The sequence below is a fragment of the Physella acuta genome, unplaced genomic scaffold, assembly GCF_028476545.2.
Source record: "Physella acuta isolate Inbredline_101_S28 unplaced genomic scaffold, ASM2847654v3 ptg000677l, whole genome shotgun sequence".
NCBI classification, from domain to species: Eukaryota; Metazoa; Mollusca; class Gastropoda; family Physidae; genus Physella; species Physella acuta.
The window spans coordinates 210,712-222,221 of record NW_026732196.1 but is presented as its reverse complement, the minus strand read 5'-3'; the positions used below and the strand labels follow the sequence as shown (position 1 = coordinate 222,221).

General features: G+C 34.6%; 1 protein-coding gene across 2 annotated transcripts; it reads left to right on the top strand.

Moving 5' to 3' along the window:
• The first annotated feature begins 4,438 nt into the window (after window positions 1-4,438).
• On the top strand, window positions 4,439-8,990 carry LOC131949210 (uncharacterized). 2 transcript variants are annotated; one of them, XM_059311001.1, is made up of 6 exons: window positions 4,439-4,463; window positions 6,588-6,749; window positions 7,020-7,166; window positions 7,540-7,671; window positions 8,307-8,362; window positions 8,856-8,990. In XM_059311001.1, the coding sequence occupies exons 2-5, from the start codon at window positions 6,641-6,643 to the stop codon at window positions 8,354-8,356; spliced, it is 438 nt and encodes a 145-aa protein (XP_059166984.1). In that variant the 5' UTR covers window positions 4,439-4,463; window positions 6,588-6,640; the 3' UTR covers window positions 8,357-8,362; window positions 8,856-8,990. The 2 variants fall into 2 exon arrangements, with proteins under 2 accessions (XP_059166984.1, XP_059166985.1); XM_059311002.1 differs by having other exon boundaries at window positions 4,444-4,463; window positions 6,600-6,749.
• The last annotated feature ends 2,520 nt before the right edge of the window (window positions 8,991-11,510 follow it).

Genomic DNA, 11,510 nt, shown 5'->3' with positions numbered 1-11,510 from the left:
TGTGTCATAAATGAACAACCATCTGATGAAAACATGTGTCATAAATAAAACAACCCTCCGAGGGTTGTCAACAATTTCCTCCCCAACCTGTTACATCCACAAGTGTTGTTTGCGATCATTCAAGTACTGACACCCACAAGCCAACACAAAGATTCAATACTTGTGTTATCTCCAACCTACTCCAACAACTGTTGTGAATGTAGCACACGATTGTTTATTCTTCTAAGATATTTTAGATATATTAGAATGTCTCCCCATATAAAAAAAAGCTCCATCAATTATTGTGGTCTGAATAGCCTTGCATCCGTTTCAACATTTACATACTTTCCACATAGTTACAACAAAAAGAGTTGCATAGAAATAATTTCTAAAAAAAACGTGTACGTTTCATCTAGTCTCCCCTTACTCTCAACCCCGGTTATTTATATAAGGAATTGAATACAATAAAATTTAAAACAGTTACTTCACTCTGAAGTAAATAGAAATAATACAAAATAACAGACCTTAGCTCTTTACTTTTCCCTACAGCAGATTAACTCCTAAACTATGCCCGTGTGTTACCTCTGCTCTGCTATAATTTAGCAACTATATTAGCTCTGCCCAACTCCACCATATCTTTTAATCACTGCCATTATCAAAGCCTTGATATCATTGTAGGGCTGTAATGAAAGATTATTTAAGCTGTGATTAAATTAACCCTTATCCCAGCCATATTCCAATTTTAGTGGCTTTGACCACAGGTAGTTGAACACAGAGGGGCTTGTACCCTAGGGGCTTTATCCATTGATGGTTTGTCCAGCAAAAAAAAATAACAAATGTATATAATGTTATATTACAAGTTTAATTTGAGTTAACATTAATATAAATTAACATTTACTAGAGAAAAGTCAATAACATTTATTTTAGTCCACATAAAGGCTGATGCTCGTCCTGGCAGATGTATTAATTAATGTAAATTGAACACAGTGAGACAAGTCAAAAAGTGTTGTTGTTTTTTTTTTAAATTATGTAAATTTGTTTTAAAATAAGTAACACACATGATAAAAAAGCATTCCAAAAATATAGTAATAAAAGTTATACTTTTATTGCTAACAGATGTGCACTAGCACACATATATATCAGTACATCCGTTTGAGCATTTGACTGAACAGCACGTCGTACTTTTTCAAGCAGCATCCTGTTGGAAACCTTGAATTTAAACATGATCAATAATTAAATTATGAATTCATGCCGCACGTTAAAATATAATTACGCAAATTTGTATCTATTGTTAAGTTAATTTATACCGTGTATGGACAAACCCACGCTGTGGTCAAAGTTCCGCTGTGCCTAAAGCACCCGTGGTCAAAGTTCTGCTGTGCCTAAAGCACCCGTGGTCAAAGTTCTGCTGTGCCTAAAGCACCCGTGGTCAAAGTTCTGCTGTGCCTAAAGCACCCGTGGTCAAAGTTCTGCTGTGCCTAAAGCACCCGTGGTCAAAGTTCTGCTGTGCCTAAAGCACCCGTGGTCAAAGTTCTGCTGTAGTCAAAGCACCCGTTGTCAAAGTTTTGCTGTAGACAAAGCACCCGTTGTCAAAGTTTTGCTGTAGACAAAGCACCCGTTGTCAAAGTTTTGCTGTAGACAAAGCACCTGTGGTCAAAGTTTTGCTGTAGACAAAGCACCTGTGGTCAAATTTTTGCTTTAGACAAAGCACCCGTTGTCAAAGTTTTGCTGTAGACAAAGCACCCGTGGTCAAAGTTTTGCTGTAGACAAAGCACCCGTGGTCAAAGTTCTGCTGTGGACAAAGCACCTGTGGTCAAAGTTCTGCTGTGGACAAAGCACCTGTGGTCAAAGTTCTGCTGTGGACAAAGCACCTGTGGTCAAAGCCCCGATGTAGACAAATCACCTTTGATCAAAAGTCCGAGGTGGACAAAAGATCTATGGCCGAACCACCTATGGTCAATGCCTCAATGGACAGTCAATGCACCTGTGTTCAAAGCTTTGAGTACCCTTATTCCTTAACCAGATGCAGGTTGTATTTGTATACCCGATTATAGTTGTATTCCTTATCCTAAGCTTTATCCCCACATTATTTTCGCTTTATCCACACTGGCTTGGCCTAAAAAAGGTTAATGCTATACTTTTTGCCCTGTGGGTCATCATTCATGTATTTGCTAATTTTTAATCTGCCTTTCGACTCTTCTCACGCAAACACGAATTTTCAGACAAATCTTCCTCCTCAAGCCTGCGCTGTGAAAACTCAAAGCACACACACCTACACAGAAATTCAAGTCACACACACCTACACAGAAATTCAAATCACACACACCTTCGCATAATTATGTTAATAACATGTGTGGAAGGAACTTTATTTTTACGAAAACATTATTTCATTATGCATTTTAAAAGGCGATCAATTCAAGTCATCTGACAAAAATAAGCGAAAAACTTAGTTTAAATTGAATGAAGTTAATGAACAAACGTAAATTTGAAAATGTAGGGTCTATGTAAAACAAAATTTGTTAATCTTAACAAGAATGACTCATCATTAATTAAAATGACGTGACCAAATTAATTGTAATCAACATAATAAGATGTATATTTAAATGCGAGACCTTGGGCATTCGCCCACACGTCTCCTATCTGAACTGAAGACCTTGTTGCATCAGAAGCCCCTCCCCCTCCCCTATCCTCCCCCACCCCTATTCTCCCCCACCACCCCCTGTCCTCTCCCACCCCCTAGGCCCCTCCCACCCCTATCCTCCCCCATCCCTATCCTCCCCCACCCCTATCCCCCCTATCCTCCCCCACCCACCCACCCCCTGTCCTCTCCCACCCCCTGGCCTCCCCCACCCTCTGTCTGGAGGTTTGAACTACAACAAGCGCCATGTCAGCAGGTTGACTACATTGCTAGTCATATATGCAACAAATGTTTGAACGCTCGCTTCTGAATGAAAATACACCGGTGACACGTGTTCTTTGTTTCAAACGATAAAATAATTGATAGCCATCTGCTTGATAATTAATATTGTTACATCAAGCATGCTTTAATTGAAGCTAAGAGTTCACTCGAGTAGAGACGCGCATATAATTATGCAATGTTGGAATAATTGCCTCCAATAGTTCAACAGGTGCTAAAGTAAAACATGGATGGACAATATTTTATCAATATTATTTTAGACAGGAACTGTGTATACTTGTCAAATATTTAGACACGAATTGTATATAGGTCTACTTGCGAAATATTTAGACACGAAATGTATATACTTGTCAAATCTTTAGACACGAATTGTATATAGGCCTACTTGTCAAATATTTAGACACGAATTGCATATAGGTCTATTTGCGAAATATTTAGACACGAACTGTATACACTTGTCAAATATCTGTTTGTATAACAATATATAATTGTCAAATATTGTTTAGACAGTAAGTGTATGTCATCATCTCTCAGCAACCATTGGCGCATGAGGCATAAACAATTGAGCACCGTTTCGTCCTTTCTCTAGCTAGAACCTCTGCCTGTCGAAATGTTAGGCCTCTCTCCTTCAACACTTTTTCCATTGATCTTCTCCATATTTCGTTTGGCCGTCCATGTTTTCTCATGCCCTGTGGTGTCCATCAGAGAACCAGTCCTAGCCAATGCGTCTGGTCTCATTTGTAGCACATCGACTAACCAGCTCAATCTTCTATTTCTGAACTGCTGATAACGGTTGAATGAGTGTCTTCTTTTTAACTTCTCGTTAGGGATAATGTTTGGATAAAAGATTCTAAATATTTATAGAAAGCACAACTTGTTAACTTGTCCTAAAAGCTTCTAGTTGCATCTCAATCGTTTTTGCCATACAGTAGTTCTTAAATTAAGCACATACATTTTAAATATGCGTTCTTTGGTAGTTAATCTTTCTAGATTTCCATATATTAATTATCATACCAAAAAGAATGAACGTGGCAATGGGACCTCACAGTTAATGTACAGGCTAGGTGATAGACCATCAAATGATGTCAGCACTTTAACCATCTGCTACGATACCTCCCAGGTTGTATATAGTATGTTATTTTAACGTTAGAGGGCAGGATATGTGCTCTTCACATAGCCCAAATACCACTTGTGTAGACATAACTACTTACACACATGAATATACACCATCATCCTACCGGTGAATCTCTTTTTATGTTTGTTTCTAAATGCCATCACTCAGTCAGAACCCATTTATAATTGCTTTAGTATTTTCCTTTTAATACGTCATTGGTCCAACTTTATATTATAACAACAATATACGTTTGTGATTCGTTCAAATATCTACATTTTACAAAATTATTTTTAGGTGGAAATATTGATCCGCCCCTTCCATTCACTTGAGTCGCCCCCCCCCCCCCACCCTTTCCACAGATGAGTCACGTTATATTATGGTAATTATGAAACAGCTCTTCAACTGCAGGTATAAAAAGCAACTGAGCCGCCACTTTCTCACTTCAACTCCCAGGTAAGACAAACATTGTAGTCTTGTTGTTTAGCTTTTGTTGGGTTTGTACAAAGTGGGTTTTGTTCATGGCGAGTTGTTTTGGCATACGAGAAATCAAACATTGTATGGTTATTTGGTTGGTTTTGTACAAAGTGGGTTTTGGAGGAATCAAACATTGTATGGTTATTTTGTTGGTTTTGTACAAGTGAGTTTTTGGAGGAATCAAACATTAAATGGTTAATTTGTTGGTTTTGTACTAGTGTGTTACGGAGGAATCAAACATTGTATGGTTATTTTGTTGTTTTTGTACAAAGTGGTTTTTGTTCAATGCGAGTCTACTCATGCTTAAGTGAACACACCTAATGACGGCGTGTAACTTTGTTTAAATTAAAACAATGAAAGTGCTAATAAATATAAATGCCAACTTTGTTTGAATATAAAATCATAAAATGAAGTATATATGTTCACTCTCAACGAAACATGCATTTATTCGTCATATTTGAATGAATTTGTTTTAATGCATGGCATCTTTCGATGGTCTTTAAAGTCAATACGTGAATACACTTTTTTTAAATACGTTAATGCATATTTTCACTGGTTTTAATCTTTTTTTGTAGTGAACACACAACTTAGTTCACGAGAAATTCTTTCAGAGATAGGCCTATGTGGTCTGAGATATTTTGTCTGAGATGTTTTATCTGAGATATTTTTACTTAGATGTTTTATTTGAGATATTTTGTCTGAGATGTTTTATCTGAGATATTTTTACTTAGATGTTTTATTTGAGATATTTTGTCTCAGTTAACCGGTTTGAGACATTTTGTAATATACATTTTATCTGAGATATGTTGTCTCATTTAATAGTTCGGAGATAATAGTCTGGTATATTTTCGCTGAGATATTTTGTGTGAGATCTTGTTATGACATATTTTACCTAAAATGTTTTTGCCTGAAACATTTTGTCTGAAATAGTTTTCCTACTGGTACAACGCTAGACTTGTAACACAAAAGTCTCATGTTCGAAACCGGGTTCAGTCGGTAGAATATCCCTGAATCGACCCAGCTCTCTCGGGCAGATGAGGCTCGTTAGCAGGGGACGGCCACTCTTCTAGGAGAGATAACTCCAAAATTAAACAACTGCTGCCTTGTAGTTTGTTCTTGGTTGGACAAAGGCTATGGAAGCAAATCCAAAAAGAAAAGCAGGCTGAAATCGGAGTCAATGGCCTCAATGGCGCATAACCAGTTGACACGTATCCTTAATTGTGATGGAGGCGTGGTCGAGTCGGCAAAAAGCTCATGGTTGATAAATTCGAAACAAGTCTCGAGTTCAAACCCTCTGGCAGATAAGGTTCGATCCCTTCCAACACTAAAAATTAAGAACGAAGAAGAAGAAGAAGACCCAGCTCTGATGGATAGTTCTTCACGTTAGGGAAATCGTAAGTGACTGGGCATAGTGCTGACAACACTATCCCTTCAAATTACGTCACAGAAACATGTGAACTCTACTTCACTTGCCCTATGGACCGTCAGGCTCGAACAGGGAGCTTCACTTTTTTTTAACACGTTTTTCTTAACTTAGCTTCGCGTTTGTTTGTTTGTTGTTAAATTTGACAACGAAAATCAGCCCACTTCTGATTTCTCTAGAGATCTGAAATTCGGCATGCAGGCTATTTTCGCCTACAATTTCAGATGCAATCATAAAAACTAGCAATTAGAGACCTAAATTAGCTTAATTAAATTACGCCCCAAGGACCATATAATTGAGGACATGATTTCTAAAGATGCCGACAAGACTGGAGGCCTATTGACACAGTTACTTCGGCCCCAATCGATACATTTGAAGACAAAAAACGTGGGTCGGGCAGATTTATGATTAAAGCGAAAATCACACAACACAAGAATTTTGGAAATTTGATGGTGAACGTACCCACGTTTTTTGTCATCAAATGTATGAACACTCATCACAAGAACCTGCACAGCTCGAGGAAGCACAAAATCTACGAGCAGTCATTGGTAGATCCCCTAGGGTCGGAAGAAAAATTTATTTTCTACTTTTTAGTCCACAAGAAAAACGTGTTGTTTTTTTTTAATTTTTTTTTAAAGTATTTTATTTACTCTTTAGATATTTAGATATATTCATTTCAGTTATCTTACCAGCCCTGAATAAACTTTGAAACCTTTGTGACAACAAGACATACATGATGAGAGGACAAGACAGTCTCATGCAGCTGTTGGTGGTGGTGGCTGTTGTATCACTGGCCGGAGCTGCAGTAACTACCACTTCCAAAACAATTAAGCCACCAAAAGGTAGCTCATGTTTATATCTTGTCACTTCTAAGAGAAAATAATGTCTTTTAAATCGATGCATGGAGGTGACGAGATAAGCAGAGACTACAAAAATCCACATGCGTCTTGATCTAAAAAAAATGTCTTAAATTAGTTTAAACATAATAATCCAATGAATCACAGAATAATCTGAAAAAGTACAATGAACGAAACTTTTAATTTTACAATAATTTTGACCTTATGTTCTATAAAACAGACAAATCACATTTGTTTAAATTTCTTCTCACACAGGAGGCGTCTGTAAATGTCCTTTGGCCAACAGACAGAATCTGCCTTTTTGTGACCTGAATTCACGTTACTTTTTGGGCAAGCGCTCATGTTGCGACCCAAATAGCAGTGATAACGAAAAGGGAAAATACTATTGCATTTTCAATGATGGTCAGTATACATCTTTTTGTGTTTTATGGACACCTATGTTATATATATATATATATATATATATATATATATATATATATATATATATATATATATATATATATATATATATATATACGTGTGTGTGTATATTTATGGTTGCAAACTTGTCGTCAGATGAATGCCCTTATAATATATATATATATATATATATATATATATATATATATATATATATATATATATATATATAATGAGAGAGAGAGAGAAATGAAGCTACTCCAATATAATTGGCACTCGCTACCCTTTAATATTACCGAGGGCGTCAATACTTGTACAAATACAGTATCCAGGGAACCCTAAATCTTACCATTGTACCTCTCTCTCTATCCAGACAACAACTGTGAATGTGTGAACGTCCCAGCCGTTGACTACTGCTACGAGACCAAAGGCACATATCAGGTGAAAGAAGAATGCTGTAACGGGCAAAACCCCAAAGGTGCAAAATACAAATGTGCTTATGAAGGTCAGTTGTTGTTATATTTCTTTCTTTATTTTGATTTATTCCTTTTTTGTTTGTTTTTTTTTTTGTTTGTTGTTTGTTTTTTTTTAAGCTTTCAGATACAGAAGAAGCAATTTTATTTAAATAAGATAAAATTTGTCAAAAAAAATTTAACGCATTTAAGAAAATCTTCGCATTGTGTTTGCATCTTTTAAAACTTTTTAAATAAAAACATTAGTTAACAAAAGTTTCATTTGCTGCATCACCCACAATAGTGTCTATAAAAGTGACGTAATTTTAAATAATTGCCTCGAGTTACAAACATTTTTAAATTATTTTTTTTCTGGAAGCCACAGCTAGCCAACATCTTGAAATCTCAAAAAAAATAATTTACATTTTCAACGAACACTTTATTCGTTTCTAATGTAGGCTAAATCAGAAACAGAATGTAAAAAAAATTACCCTTCGAAATGTTTAGTTAATTTAACGCTGCTGGATGAGTATAGATCACATTAAGTCGAGTGGGACCACCACACGCCATTGTTACAAGTTTGTTTATTTTTTTTGTTGCTGTTGATTATTTTTGTTGTCTCGTGTGTATTTGATTTGATATATTGCTCAAATAACATTTTTAACTGAAACTTTTCTTTCCCCGATAGTTGTCGCCACGACAAAACCAACCCCAACCACTCAACCAAAGAAAGTTTAAAACAAGGTATGTATTGTTTGACATGTTGTCTTACTCGGCAGTCAAGTGGTATAAGCTAATGCACGTATTGCAATTATTTTGTTGATATATTATGCAATGGTTTTGATGTAGAACTTCAAGATAAATTTAATCATTTTCACCAATTTAAGCATTTTACTTAAAAGCGTATGCTTACAACAAAATTATATATAGTGTTAAGCAGATAGTGAAACCGACTTTTTACAATGTTAAAACAGATGGTAAAATAGGTTAAGAGATATTTGTGCGTGGAACAGTTGTTAAACCGGATGTCAAATCAGATGTTAAAATGGATTTTAAAATATAGTTGTTTTTTTTTAACTTGTTAAAATAGATGTTAATCAACTGTTAAAACATACAATTTTTAGACCTCGACAGTTTTAATATATCATTGTGGGTAAAATAACGAAGTAGTAATACTACAATATAGAATTAAATCATTTAATTACTTTACAACTAATATTCTAATATTCCTATTCAGCCCAATTATCTTCTTCTTCTGGGTGAGAAATCAAGGACCCAATACCTAAGAAAAAAGCTTTTGACCAATGTTTGGTGGAAAATTAATTAGTTAATGCCTTTTTTTAATGTTTAATGTCGCCAATAAAAGTGTAGCCTTAATAACGTTTTAGTATTTTCTTTGTCGTCCTGTTCATGCATATTTCAAGAAATTTTATAATTCAAAATTTTAATTCAACATAAAATTTGAACCTTTTAAGATACGGAATAAGTATCTTAAACCTTGGCTGTTTGGAAATGGACCCAAGCGAAAATAGTCTCGAAAGTATTCGAGAGGTCCATTAAATATTTTTAAAATGTAAAATGTGTGTCTGTAAACACGATAACTTGAGTACCGTTACAGCTTGGTTGATGAAATTTCATAAACAAATATTATATCAAATTTTGTAGTTCTGTATCAACTTCTCAGCAATCTCCGGTAAACGGAAGTGGAACTTATTCTATTTTCAATTTTTCAAAAGCCTATAGCTTGAGTACAGTTTCAAATAAATAAATGAAATTTCACATGTAAGTAAAAGATCTAATTCTCTGCCTTCTGTCAAATTTTGAGTTATTTCCATTTACCGAAAGTAGTAATTTACGTTATGTCCGATTTCTCAAAAAATGCATGTAAATTTATTTATAAAGAACTAATAATATTCCTCACTATTATACACATTGTTTGGCGTTTACTTGTTTAATTCTTTTTTTCTACGAGATTCTATTCTATTTTTAAAAAGTTTAAGTTATTAAAAATGGTTTAAAAATTATGTCTATATCCCGAGTCTATATTCCCCATAGTGTTATATAAGAATATTCGAGAAAGTTTATGGGAAATCACTCCCGGTTTATTTTTTTGCACGATTACAATACTATACTTCGTATCCGAGAAAGTAAAAATTAATCAATTGTTGCATCTTCAGAAAAAATTGATATATGTAGGTATATCTTAAAATTATTCTCAGTTCTACTAGAAAGTATATAGGTTATCTTGGCATATTTCTTTAATAAGATATGTTCAAGTGTATGATGGGGTAGTGTGTTTAAGAAGTTATTTATTGAGGTATGCCTACATATTATCGTTATATATGTAGGTATATCATAAAGACACTGTGTTTAATAAATATATATGTATGTTGCTATATATAAAGTTCGGTGTGTAGCTAAATAGTTATTTTAAAAATAAACATGTTAATCAACTTGAACAGATTGTGAATTTTTTCAACACGGCACAAATCATACCGTTTATGAAATCAATAAGATTAAAACCACAGTGTGTGCATAAATTAGATGATGTTATGCATGTTCTTACCAGCTGTTTATTGACGAGTTGACAAGCAAATTTTTGCACTAAGACGATAGGTTTCGATGTCCATATGAGTCAATATATATATATATATATATATATATATATATATATATATATATATATATATATATATATATATATATTAATATATAAAAGCCCATATGCGAACTTCTCTCTCTTTCTCTCTGTCCGCAACACTTTTTAGGCTATGTGATCAGCGATAAATGAAAAACGTCTGTAAATGAAAACTTAGAGATATGGACTTTTGTTGAAAATAGTATTTTGAGTGTTTTAAATGTATAAACTAAATGTTATTTAAAGAATGAAAATAAAAATAAAGACATATTCGATTGTAGAAACACATTTTTAATTATGCAACCGAAAAGTGTTTATTGTCGTGACCTAACATTACGTAATTGGATACAACGCAGTGCAGTATATTTTTAAACAAACACAGCAAAATTGTAAGTCGCAAAACAGTTGACGCATATAGTTTTTTAATGTAGAACATTGTAATATAATATATGGACAGGTTTATTTAATCGCATTTTGTATTAATAGACCAAAAGTAATTATTTTCTATTTCTATAAAAGTAAATTATAAAATACGAGCCGACCCGCTGCGTATCATACGCCGCTATTTAGTTGGTTTTTTTTTCTACTTTTCAGTAATTTATAATTTGTGAATTCGACAGTACCAATGCTGCCACTGAAAATATTTGCTTAAAAACACTAAACCCCCCCTTCCCCCCCCCCCCCCCCACGTGAAAGCAGCCTCCTCTTAGTTACCTCCTCTAAGTTTAAAATCGTTTCAAACTAAATTATCTGCCCCTAATAGCCGTCACCAAACCCGTCTCTATGATTGTAAAATGTAAACAGCGTGACCACAACTCACCAGACAATGTGGTAGTGATAGTGATAGAGAGAAAGAGAGGGGACTGCAAGGAGGCGCTTGCAGCTTGTTTTCCAACGGCTCCCAGAAGAGAATTATATATATAGATTTATGAAACCTAAAGAAAGAACTAAAAAAATCCATCCATTCTGTTTCAATGCTTAAATACACCATTTGTAACTATATAATAATAAGTTTCTTTGATCTCGCCGTTACTTTCCCTAACGTGAGTTAGGTACCCATCAGAGTTGGGTGGACTCAGGGACGGTCTACTGACTTGAACCCGGATTCGAACTCGAAACTTCGGGTTAACAGTCAAGCTCTCTACCGCTAGACCACTCCGTCATTTGTAACTATACTCGATTCTTTTTATTTTTATTTTGGTGTAGTTACAAGTCGCCTTAAAATTTGTTAGAATACTGTGTACCATTACAGAG

Bases quoted from the DNA above. Each gene is read 5' to 3' on its own strand.
- LOC131949210 (XM_059311001.1), top strand. From the start codon at position 6,641: ATGATGAGAGGACAAGACAGTCTCATGCAGCTGTTGGTGGTGGTGGCT. The intron at 7,167-7,539 runs GTCAGTATACAT...CTCTCTATCCAG, and splicing joins CTATTGCATTTTCAATGATG to ACAACAACTGTGAATGTGTG. The intron at 7,672-8,306 runs GTCAGTTGTTGT...TTTCCCCGATAG, and splicing joins ATACAAATGTGCTTATGAAG to TTGTCGCCACGACAAAACCA.